The sequence below is a fragment of the Ovis aries genome, chromosome 20 (assembly GCF_016772045.2).
Source record: "Ovis aries strain OAR_USU_Benz2616 breed Rambouillet chromosome 20, ARS-UI_Ramb_v3.0, whole genome shotgun sequence".
Classification (NCBI taxonomy): Eukaryota; Metazoa; Chordata; class Mammalia; order Artiodactyla; family Bovidae; genus Ovis; species Ovis aries.
The window spans coordinates 25674922-25696431 of record NC_056073.1 but is presented as its reverse complement, the minus strand read 5'-3'; the positions used below and the strand labels follow the sequence as shown (position 1 = coordinate 25696431).

Here is a 21510-nt window from a genome sequence, read left to right as displayed (position 1 = left end):
AGAGTGTTTTTGATCTCATGTATTGCATTATTCATTATTAATTGACTCTTTTTTATTTATTCTAGGTCCTTGTTAAACATTCCTTCCATCTTCTCAATCTTTGTCTCCAGGATTTTTATCTGTAACTCCAATTTGTTTTCAAGATTTGGGATCATTTTTATTATCATTATTCTAAATTCTTTTTCAGGTAGACTCCCTAGCTCCTCCTCTTTTGTTTGGTTTGGTGGGCATTTATCATGTTACCTTACCTGTTGAGTATTTCTATGCCTTTTCATCTTGTTTAGATTGCTGTATTGGGGGTGGACTTTCTGTATTCTGGCAGTTTATGGTTCCTCTTTATTGTGGATGTTCCTCCCTGTGAGTGAGGTTGGACGTGTGGCTTCTCAAGGTTTCCTGGTTAGGGAAGCTTGTGTCAGTGTTCTCGTGGGTGGAGCTGGATTTCTTCTCTCTGGAGTGCAATGAAGTGTTCAGCAGTGAGTTTTGAGATGTCTATGAGTTTGGTGTGACTTTGGGCAGCCTATATATTGAAGCTCAAGGTTATGTTCCTGCGTTGCTGGAGAATTTGCATGGTATGTCTTTCTCTGGAACTTATTTGCTCTTGGGTGGTGCTCCATTTTCGTGTAGGTATAGAGGTTTTTGGATGATCTTATCAATTAATGTTCCCTGGAGTCAGGAGTTCTCTGGTGTTCTCAGGTTTTGGGCTTAAGCCTCCTGCCTCTGGTTTTCAGTCTCATTCTCACTGCAGCCTCAAGACTTCTGCCTCCGTACAGCACTGATAATAAAATTTCTAGGTTATTGGTATAAAGATTCTCCACAGTGAGACACCCATAGAAGTACACAGAGTTACATGGAGAAGAGAAGAAGGAGAAGGGAGATAGAGGTGACCAGGAGGTGAAGAGGGGGAATCAAAAGTGGCAAGAGCAATCTAGACATATGGATGGCTAACAAACACATGAAAAGATGCTCAACATCACTCATTATCAGAGAAATGCAAATCAAAACCACAATGAGGTACCATTTCACACCAGTCAGAATGGCAGCGATCCAAAAGTCTACAAACAATAAATGCTGGAGAGGGTGTGGAGAAAAGGGAACCCTCTTACACTGTTGGTGGGAATGCAAACTAGTACAGCCACTATGGAGAACAGTGTCGAGATTCCTTAAAAAACTGGAAATAGAACTGCCTTATGACCCAGCAATCCCACTGCTGGGCATACACACAGAGGAAACCAGAATTGAAAGAAACACGTGTACCCCAATGTTCATCACAGCACTGTTTATAATGGCCAGGACATGGAAACAACCTAGATGTCCATCAGCAGATGAATGGATAAGAAAGCTGTGGTACATATACACAATGGAGTATTACTCAGCCATTAAAAAGAATACATTTGAATTAGTTCTAATGAGGTGGATGAAACTGGAGCCTATTATACAGAATGAAGAAAGCCAGAAAGAAAAACACCAATACAGTATACTAACACATATATATGGAATTTAGAAAGATGGTAATGATAACCCTGTATGTGAGACAGCAAAAGAGACACAGATGTTTGGAACGGACTTTTGGACTCTGTGGGAGAGGGAGAGGGAGAGGGTGGGATGATTTGGGAGAATGGCATTGAAAAATGTATACTATCAAGTAAGAAACGAATTGCTAGTCTATGTTCGATACAGGATACAGGATGCTTGGGGCTGGTGCACTGGGATGACCCAGAGAGATGATATGGGGAGAGAGGTGGGAGGCGGGTTCAGGATTGGGAACTCATGTACACCTGTGGCAGATTCATGTCAATTATGGCAAAACCAATACAGTATTGTAAAGCAAAATAAAGTAAAAATAAAGATTAAAAAAAAAAGTGGCCAGAGCAGTCTAGCCAGTAAACAATTCCCTCTGTGCTCTCCACAGTCTGGAACACTCAGAGAGGTTCATGGAGTTACATAGAAAAGAGAAGAGGGAGGAAGGAAATAGAGGTGAGCAGGAGGATAAAAGGGGAAATCAAAAGGAGAGAGATAGATCTAGGCAGTGCCCTTTTGCCTAAATGTTCTCCGCAGGCCAGAACACTCAGAGATTCACAGAGTTGGGTTGAGAAGACAAGGGGGAGGGAGGAGACAAAGGTGACCTCGGGGAGAAAAAGGAGAATGAAAAAGGGGGAGAGTGTTATCAAGCCAATAATCACATTCCTAAGTAAAAATGGGTATTGAAGATTGGATTATTAAATGTACAAAATGGATAACAAATACTATAAAGCAATGATTAAAAACCTAGGGTAGAGGTTAGACTCTCTAAAATACAATACTAAAAATAAATCACAAAACATATAAGAAATATAATGAAGTTTGCTTTAAAAATAGTGTCTTTTTTCATGCAAGGTAATAGTAGTTCATAAAAATGAAACTTTTAGGAGTAAGAGAGGACTTTAAAGAAAGAAAAAAAATTAAAAAGATAAAAAAATAATAGTAAAAATATATCTAGGAATTTCTCTGGAGCTGTTGTGGGCAGTGTGGGGTCAGTTCAGTTTCAGACAGTTCCTTGTTCCAGCTTATACTTCTCAACATCTATAGGCCCCTTCCAAAGTAGTCAGTGTTAACTATGGGGATTTTAATCTGTTGCTCCTGTCACTTGCAAAGAGGTTCCCTCTGTTTATTTGGCTTCTTCTGTTTGCAGGTGTCTTCAGTGTCTAATTTCTGCCCTGACACAAAGGGGCAAAGGTGGTCTCTTGTTTAGGCTCACTTGTTCAGTCGTGCTGTGAGGAGGGTGGAAATCTGCAAGCAAATATCACTGGCATATGTAGGGAGTGCTCGCAGTGTCTTAGCCACTCTGGTTTTGGTTCTGCTCACAGTGTGTGTGCTTTTCCAGTCTACACTGCTCACACTTCAGGTTGCTCTGTGGGAAGTGGGCCTTGGGTTGCCTGCACTTCCCAGGTCTAATCAGCTCAGGTTCAGGTTCTCAGGTACTCCACAAAGGCGCAGTCTTGGTTGGGCCTGCGTTTTGTGCCGTCCCCAGTCTGAGCAGCTGGCGAGCGCACTGTCCTAGGTGGGCTGTGCATCTTAACCACCTCCGCAGTTCCAGCTGCTCGGTTTTTTGGGTATGCCATGAGAGCACCATATCAGGTGTGGGGGTGTCTCCTTTGGGAATCTGATCTCAGGCTGTGACCCTCCTGGCAGATGTAAGCTGTTCAGGATCCCAGGAAGACTTGGTTAGCAAGCCTGGAGCCTGCTCACAGTTTGATGGAGGATGCTGGTCTCTGGGGCCGAGATTGCCCCTTGCCTTCCAGCTCTGGCTATCGCACACCTATCTCTGTCTCTGTCAGAGGGGGAGGGGCCTGTAGGCAGCTAGGTCTCCTTTGGTGTTTGCTCAATCCTTTGTTCTGTGAGCAGGCCAGGCTGTGTATTAGCTTAGAGTCTTTCGTGGGAAAGTTCTCTCTCTTTTTTCCTTTTTTTTTTTTTCTCTCTCTCTCTCTCGGGCTACCCCACAGTTTGAGTTGCTATCCAAAAGAGCTCACGTTAGCTCCCTCAGATTGTCCTCAGGGCATTCAGGCCTGGTCCTTACCCTAAATATGCAACCCATGCTTACCTGTCCAGCTCCAGCTAGCTGGTGGCAGACATGAGCAGATATCTGGGCTACTTCTCCACTGAGAGTTACAGTTAGGAGCATATTCTGTGTGTGTTTTTCTCCAGGTTATGTTGCACTTAAGATTTCAAAACTCCCTACAGACCCACTGGTGAGAGGGTTTCCTGCTGTTTGGAAGCTTCTCTTCCTTCACAACTCCCTCCCCAGGATGGGTCTCTGTCCCTAACTCTTTTGTCTCTCTTTTTGTCCTACCTCCTTTAAGAGAGAATGGGCTGCCTTTCTGGGTGTCTGGTGTCCTCCACCAGAGTTCAGATGTTGTTTTGTGGAAGTTGCTAATCATTCAAATGATCTTTTGATGAATTTGTGGAAAAGAAAGTGATCTCCCTGTCCTGGTCCTCTGCCATCTTGGGACCACCTCTGAATGTTGAGTTTTAAGCCAACTTTTTCACTCTCCTCTTTCATTTTCATCAAGAGGCTCTTTAGTTCTTTGCTTTCTGCCATAGTGTTGTGTCATCTGCATATCTGAGGTTTTATATTTCTCCTGGTAGTCTTGATTCCAGCTTGTGTTTCATCCAGCCTGCATTTTGCATGATGTACTCTGCATATAAGTTAAATAAGTAGGGTGACAATATACAGCCTTGATGTACTTCTTTCCCAATTTGGAGCCAGTTTGTAATTCCATTCCGGTTCTAACTGTTGCTTCTTGACCTGCATACAAATTTCTCAGGAGGCAGGTAAAATGGTCTGGTATTCCCATCTCTTGAGGAATTTTCCAGAGTTGTTGTGATTCACATGGTCAAAGGCTTTGGCATAATCAATAAAGCAGAAGTAGAAGCTTTTCTGGTATTTTCTTGCTTTTCCAATGATCCAACTAATCAAACATGGGCCAAAGCCTTGTCTAACTCAATGAAACTATGAGCCATGGTGTATAGGGCCACCCAAGACAGATGGGTCATGGTAGAGAGTTCTGACAAAACATGGTCCACTGGAGAAGGGAATGGCAAACCACTTCATTATTCTTGCCTTAAGAACCCCATGAATAGTATGAAAAGGCAAAAGATATGATACTGAAAGATGAACTCCCCAGGTCAATAGGTGCCCAAAATGCTACCAGAAAAGAGTGGAGAAATAACTCCAGAAAGAACGAAAAGATGGAGACAAAGTGAAAACAGTGCCCATTTGTGGATGTGATTGGTGATGGAAGTAAAATCCAATGCTGTAAAGACCAATACTGCATAGGAACCTGGAGTGTTAGGTCCACAAATCAAGGTAACTTAGAAGTGGTCAAACAAGAGATGGCAAGAGTGAACATCAACATTTAGGCATCAGTGAACTAAAATGGACTGGAATGGGCGAATGTGATCCCTTGGGCTTTTGAAAATAGGAGAAAGACCTGGACCAAAGGGAACCTCAGAATCTTTCCTAGAGATCATATGGATATGAAAGGTTGAGTTGGGGTCATCTGGAAATCTGATGGAGAGGGACAGGAGACATGGATGAAACAGAAAGACACATGTGGCACGAGTCTCTCAAATCTGGATCCTGACTGAGGGCTATGAAGGACTAAATATAAGGAAATTCTGAGTCCTTTCCCTGTTTTTGGCAAAAGCTACTGTGTCATTCAGAGGCCATTTTTTGGGGAGTTCCCCAGTTTGTATTGGGAACAAGCCTTTTGAAGGGTTAAAGTTTTTCAGTTTCTGAGAGTGTAGACAAGGAGTGAGTCTGAGAGAAGCTCTGCGATGTACTAAAACCCACTCTTAGCCTACTTGCCATTGAATGGGGGTACTGAGAGTCACTGGCTGACAGAAAGGTGACCCTTTGGCCCCAGTGATCTCTCCGTGAGACTAATGGCACAAAATGGCCAACCATCCCAACAGTTACATCCGAAGTGAGAGGTGACCCCTGAGAAACATGCAGCTAAGGCACCATGTGACAGCTAAGGCACCATTTAACTCGGGCAGACAGAGATTCCTGGGAGCAACTGGCTGACTCACTGTTCGGTGACTCCCTGAAATGTGGAAGGCACTCTTGGGATGCTCAGAGGTAACACCTAGGCTCCTGTAAATTAATCCAGACTGAAAGGGGAAGAAGTGAAAGTGACAGGGAAGAAGGCAGAGGAATCCCCCTTACAACCCTACTGGGGAGGTGGTGGCTGGGGACAATGGTCTCTGTTTTGCTTCAACCACTATGTGCCTGACACAATGCATGGAAGTTGTCTTGCTGGGGGTGGATGCCCATGTGCCCTGATCTGTTCCATGTCCCCCTTACCCTCACATGGTAGTCTTCTTGTGGCAGGTGCCCTAATGGCTTTTAAGTGCCTGACCCATGCCCACAATATTGGTTGGCCCAGTCCTCAGTTAGAAAGAAGTCTAAAGGAGAGACCCTCACCCATTTGGAAGGCAGTCACTGGGGTGCAGTGAGCAGTGGGGCCTTTGGAACACACCAGAGGGTAACCCTGGCCAGAGTTCCTCAGTTGCTTCCACAACACTTGCCTGTTCGCAGAGGGTCCCTATGAGAAAGGAGAAGTGAGGAGGCAGGGAAGAGACCCCAAGTCCCCATACGGGCCATCAAAAATGTCATGGTCCAAATGCAGATTGGAAAATAATTTCCAGGCATGAGGCAGAATGAGAGAATAAAGTTTATTAGAATGGGAGATGCTGTTAGAACAGTGGGCCAGCTCAAGGGAGAACTGATGTTGAACAGGGGTCTTTAGTGCACTTTTATACCCAGGGTACAAGGAGTGGGATAGATGTCCTGTGGGTCATTTGCTGGTTGGATGAGGCACGTATACTGGGTGGGGAAAGAGTAAGGCAAATACCTTCTCCCTTTGTGGGGTAGAAGGAGAGACAGATTATATTGCTCAGGAGGACCTGAAATCCATTAATAGTTACAACATGGAGGAGGGAATGATGATAAGGGTCTGATTTTTCCATTCTTGCGTTTCAAAACTCTCCTTGGTTTTATCTGCTCTTTCATCCTTGGGCCACCACATTCCTCCCTCTATTTTTAGGACCAATTCTTTGGCCCCCTTTGGCAAGCCTCAGGCAGGGGATGTGTTATTTTCTTCCTTCCTGCCATCCACAGGTAGACAGGGTTCTGAACAAAGGCACTTTAGTTTAACAATCAGGCAGAGGGGCAGGATTCTCTGAAGCAAATCATTCTGTATGATTTCAATAACAAAAGCAATGAAAACAAGTTAAAGAAACAATCCATCATGGAGTCAGAATTGGCTTCCCTGGTTTACTTACTATGAGGGGATAGGGAAGTTGGTTTACTTATTGTGAGGACTATTAAATCCATAGGGCAGGGCAAACTGGCAGATTCATTTCTTTTGACTGCTTCACTTCTAGGGTTGGGATAATGTAAAACAGTACTTTCTAGAAAATATAGCAGCCTATAGAATTTTATAATTTTTACATTAGAAAAGAGTTTGAGAGCTTTATTTAAGCAAGAGGTTATCACAGAACTAATGCTCCTTGGAACCATACTTTGATAATTAATAGCTTGTGGTCATTTAAACTAAGAAGTTCAAGACCCAAAGATTAACTATAAAGTGGGCTTGTCAGGTGGTGCTAGTGGTAAAGAACCCATTGCCAATGCAGCAGATGTAAGAGTCACGGGTTTGATCCCTGGGTTGCGAAGATCCCCGGAGGAGGGCATGGCAATCCACTCTAGGATTGCTGCCTGGAGAATCCATGGACAGAGGAGGCTGGTGAGCTTCATTCCATGGGGGCACAAAGAGTTGGACACAACTGAAGCAACTTAGCATAGCATATTTACTATAACTCTGGTCACACTGCTATTGATTTTACTTCTTTAGTCATAAACCTGTAACTGATCCTCAGCATGAGGTATATGTATTGTGATACTTTGGTCTATATAAATAAGAAAAGAATGAGTTTGTTTAGCAAAAGTGGCCTTGGATTTGTGGAGTTAAAAGACTAAGACTCTAGTTCCAGTTCTGGCATCTAGTAAATACATGACTTTGGAAAATATTAGAAGCCTGATAACAATATAAATAATCAAAGCTTTACTTTACTCATCTATAAAATAGGAATTAAGGATATTGATAGCTTTAACATGAGACAATGGATATTAAGGCATGCTTAATTATGAACAATGAAATACAGGCATAATTATTACAGAATTAAGTACTTTACATAAATTCATCAGTTGTAGAATTTGAAACTTTTTTTCTGTGTTGGTGTTCAACTGTTTCATGGAGTTTATATAAATGCATACTTTCTCTGGAGTTTCTGTAACAGGTCTTTGGGTTATTATTTTTTCTTAAAGAGTAAATGATCAGATTGTGTTTAACAAAACAAAAAAGAGTACATTAGCTTGCTGGGACTATTAATAGGCTGGAATAAAGTATCACACATTGATTACCTTAAATGACTGTTGTTTATTATATTACAGTTCTGGGGGCAAGAATTGTGATACTAAGGTGTGGCAGGGCCATGCTCTTTCTGAAGGTGCTGGGTGGAATCTGTTTCAAGCTTCTCTTCTGGCAGCTTTTTTTTTGTTGTTGCTAGCAATCTTGGACATTCCTTGGCTGCGGAGGAAGCAGACTTCAAACTTCACATGGCATTCTCCTTGTGCCTTTGTGGATGTCTAAATTTTCCCCACCTTTTAAGGTCAACAGTCTTATTGGATTAGGGATGCACTCTACTCCATTTTGAATGATACCTGCAATGACCCTATTTCCAAACAAAGTTACATTCTGAAGTACTGGAGGTTAGGGCTTTCAATATGTGAATTTAGGAGAAGTGGTGAAGGAGATAAAGTTTAATCCATAGCCTAGAGTATATGAAGAAGGAAATGGAAATCAGAGAAATACAAACACAGTTTTTATATATTATTTTGAGAAGTTTATGAAAGATAGAAGAATATAAAGTGGGAACACAGTCATATACTGAGTATAAGGTGGGAGTAGATTTGGAAGTTGAACTAAGGTAGATTTTTTAATGAATGAGAGGATTACTTGATAGTGCTGGTGTCCAAGTTGTGATAGGTGATCACACATGTAAAGAGGAACAGTCTGCTCACATGTGTGGATTTTTACAGCATGTTAAACTGCCAGTATGAGAGATGGGTAAATAGATTTAACCATATTTGGAGTTTTTCTTCAAGTATGTGTGAAATAAGGGCAATGAGGCCAGGGAATTTCTACTCACTAGTAAGATAATACTTAAAATTATTAACCATGGTAACCACAAAGGAGAGGGTAGGAAGTTAAGTCAAGAGGGACTGAAGATTCAGAAGAAATTGAAAGACCCTAATGAGACTGACACACTGGAGTAGCTGAGCAAGCAAGTATAGGACTCTACATTCCCTGTTTCATCTGAATATTCACTGTGGATGTCATCTGCTACCATACTTAAAGGGAGGGTGCTTGAGTTAGTATTGAATTCAGTCACAACAGACAAAAATACAACATACAAATGGTTTAAAGATACAAAATTTGTTTCTTACTGGAAATAATACAGAAAGTGAGCATATAGTAGTTTCATAAAGCTGTCAAAACTCCAGACTCATTCTATTAATATCTTCTTTTCTGTCTGCATCATGTTATATGATCAGAGGTGTTCTTAGAAATGCATCCATCATGCCACATTCTGGCCATCCAAATAATTAGGGAAAAGAAGAAAATCACATAATTTTCCTTTAAGAACACATTTCAGAGATCATACTGAATGTTGTTGTTTAGTTGACAAGTCGTGCCTAACTTTTTGCAACCCCACAGACTGTAGCACATCAGGCTTCCTTGTCCCTCACCATCTCCCAGAATTTGCCCAAGTTCATGTCCATTGAATCGGTGATTCCTTCCAACTATCGCATCCTCTGTCATCCTCCTCTCCTTCTGCCCTCAATCTTTCCCAAGATCAGGGTCTTTTCCAAAGAGTCATACAGAATAATTCATCTTAAAATGCACTGGTCACAATTTAGTCACATTCAGCAGGGGATGTGAGGAAATCTAATCTTTGTACTAGGCTGTCATAGGCACAGTAATAAGAAGCTTCCAAGTCTCTTCAGTCGTGTCTGACTCTGTGCGACCCCACAGACGGCTGCCCACCAGGCTCCTCTGTCCCCGGGATTCTCCAGGCAAGAATATTGGAGTGGGTTGCCATTTCCTTCTCCAAAGTAATAAGAAGAGGGACCTATAATTTTGGAAGAAGGGAGAATTAATATGAGAGGCAACCATCAGTGTGTGTATCAGAGCTTCATCTTGGAATGAATCAGTAAAGAAGGAAAAAAAATAAATTTGGGTCTAGTGGGTAGAATTGTAATCTTCGAGGAAGGTCAGTATAAATTACAGCATCACTGGGTTCTATTCCACCTGGACAATGGTCAGAGGGCCTGAGTCAGAGGACCAAAGTCTAAAAAGTGGTCGTAGGCTACCATAAAATGTTTGTTTGGAAAATGTGTAGATGTGGGATCCATCTGTCATGTTATAGAAAGATACATCTCTAGCCTCATAATCCAGGAATACCCCCACATGAAGGGGTTTTTCTTTCAGAGTAAGAGAAGTTTCTGGGGATGTGAGGCCCCAGTACTCCCCACTGTAGAGCCTAATGGCCCAGAAACCATTCTGTGGTGACATTGTGACCCTCCCACTCCTTGCTACATTATCCCTGCAAACTCCCAGGTCCCAGGAATGTGCATTCTGAACCTCCACCTCCCAGAAGTATCTCCCTGAGCTGACATGCAGCTGACCAAGCACACAGGGGAGGGAGACAAATCTCTCTGGGCATCTGGGAAGATCTTGACATGGTTCTTGCCAGGTTACTCTTTTCCCCTCTTCAGACAGGAAGAGGGCAGGATGGGCAGTGGCTGCATCCAGAGTCAGATTTACTGCAAAGACAAGAGATCATCAGGTTTCTGGGAAGAGTCTCAGTAGGCTGGGCTAGAGTTCTGTGAGAGCTCCTCTGGCCCTGGGGAGATCCAGTTCACCTCCCTGGTTCTTCCCTGGGACTACCCACAAGGAACAGGGTCTGTCTTGGACCACGATATACTCACCAGTCTGGAATTCTTCTTTTCTCCAATCTGCAAGGAATAAATTTACATAAGAATCCATAATCGGACAGAGTTGCCTATCTGTCCAGCATACTATGGTAATAAACTTCTTAATTCAACAATAAAACAACCAAAAAACAACCTCTTTTTATATACTTGAAAAGACAACAATAACAACAACCAAAAAAGAACCTCTTCTATATACATGAAAAAAACAACCTCTTTTTATATACTTGAACCTCTTTTTACAAGATGCTAAACTATGTATGACTTGAAGACTTGCACCATTCCTATGCTCTTCTCCTCCAAAATTCATATAGGATAAATATTTGTAATTTATTTAGGATGTTTGAAAGGAAATATAAGATATGATGGGTCTGACCAAGTAATCTATTATTCACTCTCAATTCCTCAGATTTTAGCAGATGATAACCTTTCTACCTACACTCAAAACATAATGTTAAATGCAATTAAAAATAATAAAACTACTAAAATGTAATGTTCCAAACATATAATTGTCTGTTAGAATAATGAGTAATCTATTGGATTCATGAAACAAATCCCTGGAGTTTCTTTGATTTTCAGCAAATCATTTTGTACACAGTAGATGTTCATTTAAAATATCTTCAATAATAGGATTTTCCTGATTGGAACCTGTGTTGCTCACCAGCATATAACGGTATTTCCCTCCATGCTGCAAAAGAACAAAATAGAAAAAGAAAACTTTACTTTTATCCTTGCATGTCTTCTTTTACTGTCTTTTTTATTTTATTACAAACAAATATAAGAAATATTTGTCTTTGTTCTATTTCTTCTACTGAATCCTTTGAACTTCCTCTTTCTATCCTATATCCTCATATTCCAATTTTTAAATATGGTTTTAAAAATGATCAGGTGGAGGTTAGATAGAAATATAGAAAAAACAAAGGTGGCAGGGATAATAGCATGAAGGAAGGAGCAGAGAAAGAAGAAGGGGAGAGGAAAAGGAAGAGGAAGAATTACAGGCTGAGTCATTCGTGGCTTGCATTTCAAAAAGAATTTACTGAAAGCATTGATATTTATAAAAATAAAGCTTCCAATGCTGCTTTGCTCACACTAAACATTTTGGTGTATTTCTGCATTCTATCCCACTGGCATAGGGGCAGATTCTAAGAAAAGCAGAACAGTGAAGGTTTCTGAGAGATAATTATTACTCACCAGACTTGAATTGAGCCTTCTTCTTCTCTGAAAGAAAATACACAATCATGTATGCATATATAAACAGATTTTCTTAATATCATAAAGAAGATGTGATTAATGCTATGCATGTCAGTATTTGTGTCTGAAATTTGCTAAGTAATGTCCATTTCAAAAGCAATGAAAGAAATGTCTGAAGTTTATTCCATCTGGCAACTTTACTAAAATTTGAAGAATATAATCTGATATGAAAGGACACCTTGTTGTTCAGTTGATCAGTCGTGTCTGACTCTTTGAGACCCCATGGACAGGGGCTTCCCTGCCCTTCACCGTCTCCCAGAGTTTGCTTAAATTCATGTCCATTAGTCAGTGATGCCATCCAATCATCTCATCCTCTTTCATTCCCTTCTAATCCTGCCTTCAATCATTCCCAGTATCAGGGTCTTTTCAAATGAGTCAGTTCTTCATGTCAGGTGGCCAAAATATTGGATCTTCAACTTCAGCGTCAGTCCTTCCAATGAATATTCAGGACTGATTTCCTTTAAGATGGACTGGTTTGATCTTCTTGCTGTCCAGGGGACTCTCAAGAGTCTTCTCCAGCATCACAGTTCCAAGGCATCAATTCTTTGATGCTCAGCACATCCATACATGATTACTGGGAAAACCATAGCCTTGACTATACAGATCTTTGTAGGCAAAGTCATGTCTCCGCATTTTAATATGCTATTTAGGTTTGTCATAGCTTTTCTTCCAAAGAACAAGAGTCTTTTAATTTCATGGCTGCAGTCACTGTCTTTTTGGAGCCCCAGAAAATAATAATTCTTGTAGTAGGATACTAAAAATAATGTAGAATCATTTTAGAAAATAGCCATAGAATTTAGAGATATAATATCAATGAAGCTTATTTGAGTGACTGAAAAATATATGTTCAAGACCTTGAAAGAAGATAAATTTGTTGAATTAACTATTAAATGATTAAAATAAAAATGAATGTACAGTAATAATTTTGGTTGTAAGGAAAAAAATGATGCAAATTCATGTGAAAATATTTTTATACTTTAGATCACTGGAGATTATGGTCAAGCAAAATGTATCAAGATTATACTTGACATTAGTATATACAAAGTGTTTAGAAGGTCAAGAAAAGAGGAACTTATTCAGCAGCTTTGGAGTCTGAATACTATTCTTAAATTGAAAGAAGATAATATAAAAAAATGGGGACTCCACCTCAGAGCACATGAAGAAAAATCAAAGTTACAGGAAACTTTCTATTAAATGGAAATAATCACATTCTTCTTAGCCTAATCCCTTTCATCTCATCAATTTTTTTCACCAACTTTATAATGAAGTTATGATAGTTACCAGGAAGATAAAATAAAAGGGAAAGAATAAAAGGTAGAGGAGAGAATTAGGAGACTTAATATGGGAAGAGTTTAGAAAGTCAAAGAAAATGGTTAAGAAAATATGAAATTCACAAAAACGCAAAGGAAAGACAGCAGTATGTAAGAGGTGAATGCCAAGAAATGAGGAAAAAGTTTATCTGGAAATATATCTTTTTTAAAAAGGCATAAAACTTACCAATTTCTTTCTTGAGTTGTTCTGAAAAATATAATGGAAAAACTCGTATAAATTTCAAGGAAAACCAATACAGAAAATGAAAGTGAAAATAAAATTTCCATTGTACAGTAGATCGAGAAGATGAATATAATTAGAAAAAAAAGAAAACAAAGAAACAAAAGTCTTGGAAAATACCAAGGAAGCAAATATTTTTATCTTGGAAAAATGGTGAAACTTTGTTCTTGCAGACAAAATATGTTGCCTGACACTTGGGTAAACAATGAATGTTGCCAACCATGAAGCCATCAGAACCTAGTGGTGTACCCTGAGGGGATTTAGGATGGAGAAAAACAAGACACATGGCCCCAGTATCAGTGATGCATATCAAAGGAATAATTTCAGCGAGCTGAGACTCTTGTATCTTGCCATATGTAGAAAGGCGTTAACATCATTAACTTGAAATGCTTTTTTTTTTGTTTTTGTTTTTTAATAATTGTTAGAAGTAATCTTGATGTGTTCCACTACAGTTTTTTTTTTTTCTTCAGTAAAAATTCCTAGATATCTTGAATCCTTCCTTATCTCTCTGTAAGAGTTCCTCAGAACTCTCTGAGAGGCTGTATCCCAGGTTTTAGTCCCGAGTAAGGTCCCCAATAAAATATAACTTGAAAATTTTAGCATGTGCATTTGTTTTCCAGTCAACAATTTTGGTATAGTGACCAAAAAAGGGACCAAAACCAGACTTCTTTCCTTCACCTGAACTCCACGAGGATCTCTAGCTTTGGTACCAGAAGTTCCCTTGTGCCTGTCTACCTCCTCAGAGTTCCAGACAATTCTGGGTGGATCTTGGATCTCCTGTTATTGACTGATGAGCCTGAGTTTTAGCCATTGGTATTAAATCTCTGGCTGGAGTAGTAGTTTTTCCTTGAAATTTAGTTTCAAGATGAGATGGCTGAGTGAAAGACATTGAGAAACTTTTGCTCAGTTGAATTTCGACTGAGAGAGTTATCCTCAGTTGAGATACACTGGGAAGATTTTATTGTGTAAGTATAGAATTTGTACTTACAAGTACTTGCTTTGTTGCAAATTAAAGGACATCTCAATATAAAAATGGCCAAATTGAAGTTCTTTCGACATACCCAAATTATGTTTTTGCATGCACAGCTAAAAAAAGCTGGCTTGATGGAACATCTTTTCAGAAGTCTGACTTTAAAGGGGGGAAAAAAAATCTGCTATGGAGGGACTTGCATTTTTGTCCCTGTGTCTTTGAGATGTAAATGTTCTACCTGCTCTTCTCAGATATTTTTTCTGTGTTTGAGAGCTTGGTCTCTGCCTTCCAGAAGTTACACATATGGCAAGAGTTTAGAAGGCTGTCAGATAGACTAGGATTCTGAGCAATGCCAGCTCTTGGTAAAGAATCTGCCTGCAATGCAGGAGACCCAAGTTTGATCCCTGAGTCAGGAAGATCCCCTGGGGAAGGGAATGGCTACCCACTCAAGTATTTTTTCCTGATAGTCTATGGATAGAGGAGCCTGGTGGGCTATAGTCCATGGGGTCGCAAAGTGTTGGACACGACTGAGCAACTAACTACATGACGACTGTCAGAAAATTTGTCATAAGGGGTCCTAACCCATAAGGCCTTTGTCACCTTAACCTTCAGTGCATCTGCCTGTATAATGATGGCCCTTTACTTAGACGAGTTTTGAGAGTAAACATTTAAGATTCTGTGAATATTACATCCTTTAGAATCGCCTGTGGAGACACATGTTGTGTCTTATTGGATTGAGTTGCTATTAAGATTCTACTCATCAATGGCCAGACAATGAAGCCTTTAAATTGAAGAAACTTTTAAATTGGTAAATTTTTAGAAAGCTCTCACTATGAACAGCTATTTTATTGGCACCTATGAAAAAACAAATTAGAAAGTGTCTCAGTTCAGTTCAGTTCAGTCACTCAGTCGTGTCTGACTCTGCAAACCCATGAATCGCAGCACGCCAAGCCTCCCTGTCCATCACCAACTGCCAAGTTCACTCAGACTCACGTCCATTGAGTCAGTGATGACATCCAGCCATCTCATCCTCTGTCGTCCCCTTCTCCTCCTGCCTCCAATCCCTCCCAGCATCAGAGTCTTTTCCAATGAGTCAACTCTTCACATGAGGTGGCCAAAGTACTGGAGTTTCAGCTTTAGCATCATTCCTTCCAAAGAAATCCCAGGGCTGATCTCTTTCAGAATGGACTGGTTGGATCTCCTCGCAGTCCAAGGGACTCTCAAGAGTCTTCTCCAACACCACAGTTCAAAAGCATCAATTCTTCGGTGCTCAGCTTTCCTTATAGTAAAACTCTCTTTCCTTATAGTCCAACATCCTTACATGAATACTAGAAAAACCATAGCCTTGACTAGACAGACTTTTGTTGGCAAAGTAATGTCTCTGCTCTTTAATATACTATCTAGGTTGGTCATAACCTTCCTTTCAAGGAGTAAGAGTCTTTTAATTTCATGACTGCAGTCACCATCTGCGGTGATTTTGGAGCCTAGAAAAATAAAGTCAGCCACTGTTTCCACTTTTCTACATCTATTTGCCATGAAGTGATGGGACTTAATGCCATGATCTTAGTTTTTTGAGTGTTGAGCTTTAAGCCAACTTTTTCACTCTCCTTTTCACTTTCATCAAGAGGCTCTTTAGTTCTTCACTTTCTGCCATAAGGGTGGTGTCATCTGTATATCTGAGGTTATTGATATTTCTCCCGGCAATCTTGATTCCAGCTTGTGCTTCCTCCAGCCCAGCATTTCCCATGATGTACTCTGCATATAAGTTAAATAAGCAGGGGGGACAATATACAACCTCGACATACTCCTTTTCCTATTTGGAACCAGTCTGTTGTTCCATGTCCAGTTCTAACTGTTGCTTTCTGACCTGCATACAGGTTTCTCAAGAGGCAGGTCAGGTGGTCTGGTATTCCCATCTCTTTCAGAATTTTCCACAGTTGATTGTGATCCACACAGTCAAAGGCTTTGGCATAGTCAATAAAGCAGAAATAGATGTTTTCCTGGAACTCTCTTGCTTTTTCAATGATCTAACAGATGTTGGCAATTTGATCTCTGATTCCTCTGCCTTTTCTAAATCCAGCTTGAACGTCTGGAAGTTCTCGGTTCACGTACTGTTGAAGCTTGGCTTGGAGAATTTTGAGCATTACTTTGGTGGTATGTGAGATGAGTGCAATTGTGTGGTAGTTTGAGCATTTTGGGCATTGTCCTTCTTAGGGATTGAAATGAAAATTGACCTTTGCCAGTCCTGTAGTCACTGCTGAGTTTTCCAAATTTGCTGGCATATTGAGTGCAGCACTTTCACAGCATCATCTTTTAGGATTAGAAATAGGTCAACTGGAATTCCATCACGTCCACTAGCTTTGTTCATAGTGATGCTTCCTAAGACCCCTTGACTTCACATTCCAGGATGTGAAAAAAAAGTGCTGTACTCAATATGCCAGCAAATTTGGAAAACTCACCAGTGGCCACAGGACTGGAATAGGTCAGTTTTCATTCCAATCCCAAAGAAACACAATACCAAAGAAAGGTCAAACTACCACACAATTGCACTCATCTCACATACCACCAAAGTAATGCTCAAAATTCTCAAAGCCAGGCTTCAGCAATACATCAGCAGTGAACTTCCAGATGTTCAAGCTGGATTTAGAAAAGGCAGAGGAACCAGAGATAAAATTACCAACATCCATTGGATCATTGTAAAAGCAAGAGAGTGCCATAAAAATATCTACTTCTGCTTTATTGGCTATGCCAAAGCCTTTGGCTGTGTGGATCACAATCAACTGTGGAAAATTCTGAAAGAGATGGGAATACCAGACCACCAGACCTGCCTCTTGAGAAACCTGTATGCAGGTCAGAAAGCAACAGTTAGAACTGGACATGGAACAACAGACTGGTTCCAAATAGGAAAAGGAGTACGTCAAGGCTGTATATTGTCCCCCTGCTTATTTAACTTATATGCTGAGTACATCATGGGAAATGCTGGGCTGGATGAAGCACAAACTGGAGTAAAGATTGCTGGGAGAAATATCAATAACCTCAGATATGCAGATGACACCACCCTTATGGCAGAAAGCTAAGAAGAACTCTTAGCTCTTAAAGAGGCTCTTGATGAAAGTGAAAGAGGAGAGTGAAAAAGTTGGCTTAAAACTCAACACTCAAAAAACTAAGATCATGGCATCCAGTCCCATAACTTCATGGCATATTGATGGGGAAACAGTGGAAACAGTGAAAGATTTTATTTTCTTGGGCTCCAAAATCACTGCAGATGGTGACTGACACTTTCATCACTGCAGCCATGAAATTAAAAGACTCTTACTCCTTGGAAGTAAAGCTATGACCAACCTAGATAGCATATTAAAAAGCAGAGACATTACTTTGCCAACAGAGTTTCATCTAGTCAAATCTCAGGTTTTTCCACTGGTCATGTATGGATGTGAGAGTTGGACCATAAAGAAAGCTGAGCACCAAAGAATCGATGCTTTTGCATTGTGGTGTTGGAGAAGACTCTTGAGAGTCCCTTGGACTGCAAAGAGATCCAACCAATCCATCCTAAAGGAAATCAGTCCTGAATATTCATTGGAAGGACTGATGTTGAAGCTGGAACTCCAATACTTTGGCCAGCTGATGCAAAGAACTGACTCATTGGAAAAGACCCTGATGCTGGGAAAGATTGAAGGAAGGAGGAGAAGGGGATGGAGAGGATGAGATGGTTGGATGGCATCACTGACTCGATGGACATGAGTTTGAGCAAGCACCAGGTGTTGGTGATAGACAGGCAAGCCTAGCATGCCGCAGTCCATGGGGTTACAAAGAGTCGGACACAACTGAGCAACAGAACTTAACTGAGAGGAACTTACCTATTTGTTCTTGAAGGTCATCTGAAAAAGAAAAGGGAAACATCACTTTAAATATCATGGCTCAGAAATAAAGAGGAATTCAAATATAGCTGCATATCACATACAATGTTAAATGTAACAGGGTATAGGGAAACACAATTTAGCAGCTAAACAACAATAGCAACCAATAGACAAACACAGATATGTAAACACATGTATGGAAGCAAACCCAAGTACAAATGTTGCTGAAAGCTTCCTTTTGTCCTGATCATATTAATCAAATAAAGAGGAAAAAAGAGTGATCTTACCGACCTGAGGAACAATTTCAGGAATAATGCTACTAGTAGTTTTCCTTTAAATAGAGTCTTGATTTGTTAGACAGCTTCAGTTCAGTTCAGTTCAGTCGCTCAGTCGTGTCCGACTCTTTGCGACCCCATGAATCACAGCATGCCAGACCTCCCTGTTCATCACCACCTCCCGGAGTTCACTCCTTGGGCTATTAGTATTTGATTGGTTTTTGTTGTTATTGTTTATTCTCTAAGGTGTGTCTGACTCTTTGCATTCCCCATGGACTGTGTAGCCCATCTGGCCCCTCACAGTGAATTATTTGGCTTCTACTAAATATAAATCATCAATTTTCACATTTGTTAAGTTATGTTGTATAAAATATCCACAATGGTGAATTAGAGAATACTGAACTTCTTCTAGAGAAAATTGAGGATTTGTTTCTTAAGAATGTCTAGTCACATTTTGTTAAGCAATCACGATAATTTTGTTTTTGGTGAATTGCTAGATTAGGACTTCCCTGGTGGCCCAGAGGTTAAAGCGTCTGCCTGCAATCTGGGAGACATGGGTTCAATTCCTGGGTCAGGAAGATCCCCTGGAGAAGGAAATGGCAACCCACTCCAGTATTCTTGCCTGGAGAATCCCATGGATGGAGGAGCCTGATGGGCTACAGTCCATGGGGTCGCAAAGAGTCAGACACAACAGATGCCAAAATGAAGTTTATCTTATCTCAATCTCCATTTCAGAAAAACAAAAATAACACACACCCATGCAAACAGAAAGAGATGAGGGACCAAAAGGAGAAAAATTACACGTTTGCTCAAAACAGTGTCTGGGGCAATGGCTGCATAACCCTTGCTACGTGGATTAAAGAGATAAATTTTATTTCCTCTGAAAAAATGTTCTGAAAAAATGTCATTAGAAAGATAAGACATTAAAATTTTAATGAATAACTTCCTGTTTTATGGAAGAAAACTTTTGGAAACATCACAGGACAATAGCTTATGGTGTCATTAACATAAAAATTTCAGGATTGACATAAGTATTATATTCAACTTTCTTAACAATATAATATCTCTCCGTAAACAAATAATTGCAGTTGACCAAATCGACAACAGTGTAAATAAAAGTAAATAAGAATGAAGTAAAATTACCATTTTTTGATATAAAAGAATTTCAGGGAAAAAATTTATGCAAGTTATTTGCATATATGGGACCTTAAGTCAGTGTAAGAATGACCCTCAAGTTTGCTTGTGACCAATGAATGATTTCAGATTTTATTCAGGCTTAGAAAGACCAGAAAGAGAGGAATATAGTAGATATTGACAACCAAACTGTTGCCTTAGAATGATAGAAAATTCAGATTTATTGAAAATTGTATGTAAATTTAAATTATTAGGATGCAGATAAACATACAAAAACCACACACACGTACACAGATATATACATACACATACACACAGCGTTTGAAAGTTCCCTTTTGAATAGTATTTAGTATTCAATAAATAAAGAAATGAGAAAGGAATACATTTCCTGAACTGACAAGACTTAAGAAATACAGCTTTTGGTAATTATCTGATAAAATCTTTACGATTTGTCTTGACAATATGCACTATTTTGTTATTCAGTTTTTCATCTTTAATGTGTACTGTTAAATGTGTGTGCTTTGCCATATGAAATCATGAAACACTGAATTACAGAATCCTGAGCTACTGCTCTTCTACAATATGAGGGTCAGGTTCATGGGTGCCTCTATTCACAACATCTTTCTCAACTGATTAATGCATAACTGTATTTTATGACACTGATTTTAACTCATTGCTCAGTAAAGCTTACTTTCACAAAGCAAAATGAAAGGGAGGTTAATGAAATACTACGTGGGAGTGAAGGAGCGTCTATATCAAATAAATGAAAATATCATGGATAAAAATTTCAGATAACAAACTTAAATTGCAAAGTTTGATAGGTATAGTAGTACTATACTACTGTAAGTTTGCAAAGTTTGATAGTACTTGCATACATTTTACAAAAAAAAATGTCTGCATGAATTGCACAGATGGGACAAGTGAAAGCAAAAATAATGGAGCACTGAATAACCCGTGAAGAAAGCGGATTTCAATTTAAGTAATCATAAAATGAGAAAAAAATGATGCAATGTGTCTACATTGCAGTGGAGGAAGATGACCACTGAGTTGAAGCTCAAAGTAAAAGAAAGAGATGAAACATGACAAAGTAAAAAGTGTGAAACATTAATGGGACTTACATTCATCATTTTTACCCTTATCTGAAAAATAAAAGAAATAAATAACCATTCAAACCAAATGAAGGCATATGTGAGGAAGAGAAGACAATAATTTGATTACTTTTCATTATTCATTCATTCAATAAAAATGATCCCCCCTTTTCTAAGAACATGAACCTAATGTTGCAAAGGTCATGTGACTCATGAGAAGCAATGCTGTTTTAAGTTCCTTCATCCTTTTTACAAAGGAACTATCATACAAAACGAAATCAAGGTTAAGTGGAAATTCCTCTGGGATAAACTGAATCAATATTTGGTCTTGAGTTTGACTTTTCAGGTTTTTCATAATAAAAGACACAAGCTCACGTAGATGAAATGGGTCTATAACTGTGATGCAAATGTTTATAGCTAAAGTACTCCTCTGTCAGAAATGTAGAAAAAGACTTATTCTGGGAGAAACAATGTCAATCATATATCTCTCACTGGACCATCCCCTTTTCCAGAATATAGTGCAAACATGCACACATGCATGTGTCAGAGACTTAAGAGGTCAGGAGGAAGCCTACAGTCAAAGCACCCATCTAGTGAAAACTCTATCAGTAACAGTAGTCACAGGAGGCACACTCCATACATTGAAGAGATGTATTCCCTACTTCTACTTACCTATAACCAGAAATATAATAGAAGAATATCATCACAATAGGAAGGATGTTAAACTTTTAATGGCTATGGTAATGTTTCTTTAAAAGAACATTTAGAATTATGCTTAGACTCTAGT

The 21510-nt window shown here is 39.6% G+C and overlaps 1 protein-coding gene across 1 annotated transcript in view; it reads right to left on the bottom strand.

Annotated features, from left to right (window-relative positions):
- Window positions 1-7959: 7959 nt before the first annotated feature.
- Window positions 7960-21510, bottom strand: part of LOC105605908 (butyrophilin subfamily 2 member A1-like) — a 102327-nt gene continuing 88776 nt past the window's right edge. Inside the window, exons 28-34 of the mRNA XM_060403226.1 lie at window positions 20754-20774; window positions 18227-18247; window positions 13346-13366; window positions 11789-11815; window positions 11259-11285; window positions 10595-10621; window positions 7960-10429 (exon numbers count right to left, since the gene is read on the bottom strand). Of these exons, the coding sequence (XP_060259209.1) occupies window positions 9906-10429; window positions 10595-10621; window positions 11259-11285; window positions 11789-11815; window positions 13346-13366; window positions 18227-18247; window positions 20754-20774 (668 nt within the window). The 3' untranslated portion in view covers window positions 7960-9905. The remainder of the gene's footprint in view (window positions 10430-10594; window positions 10622-11258; window positions 11286-11788; window positions 11816-13345; window positions 13367-18226; window positions 18248-20753; window positions 20775-21510) is intronic.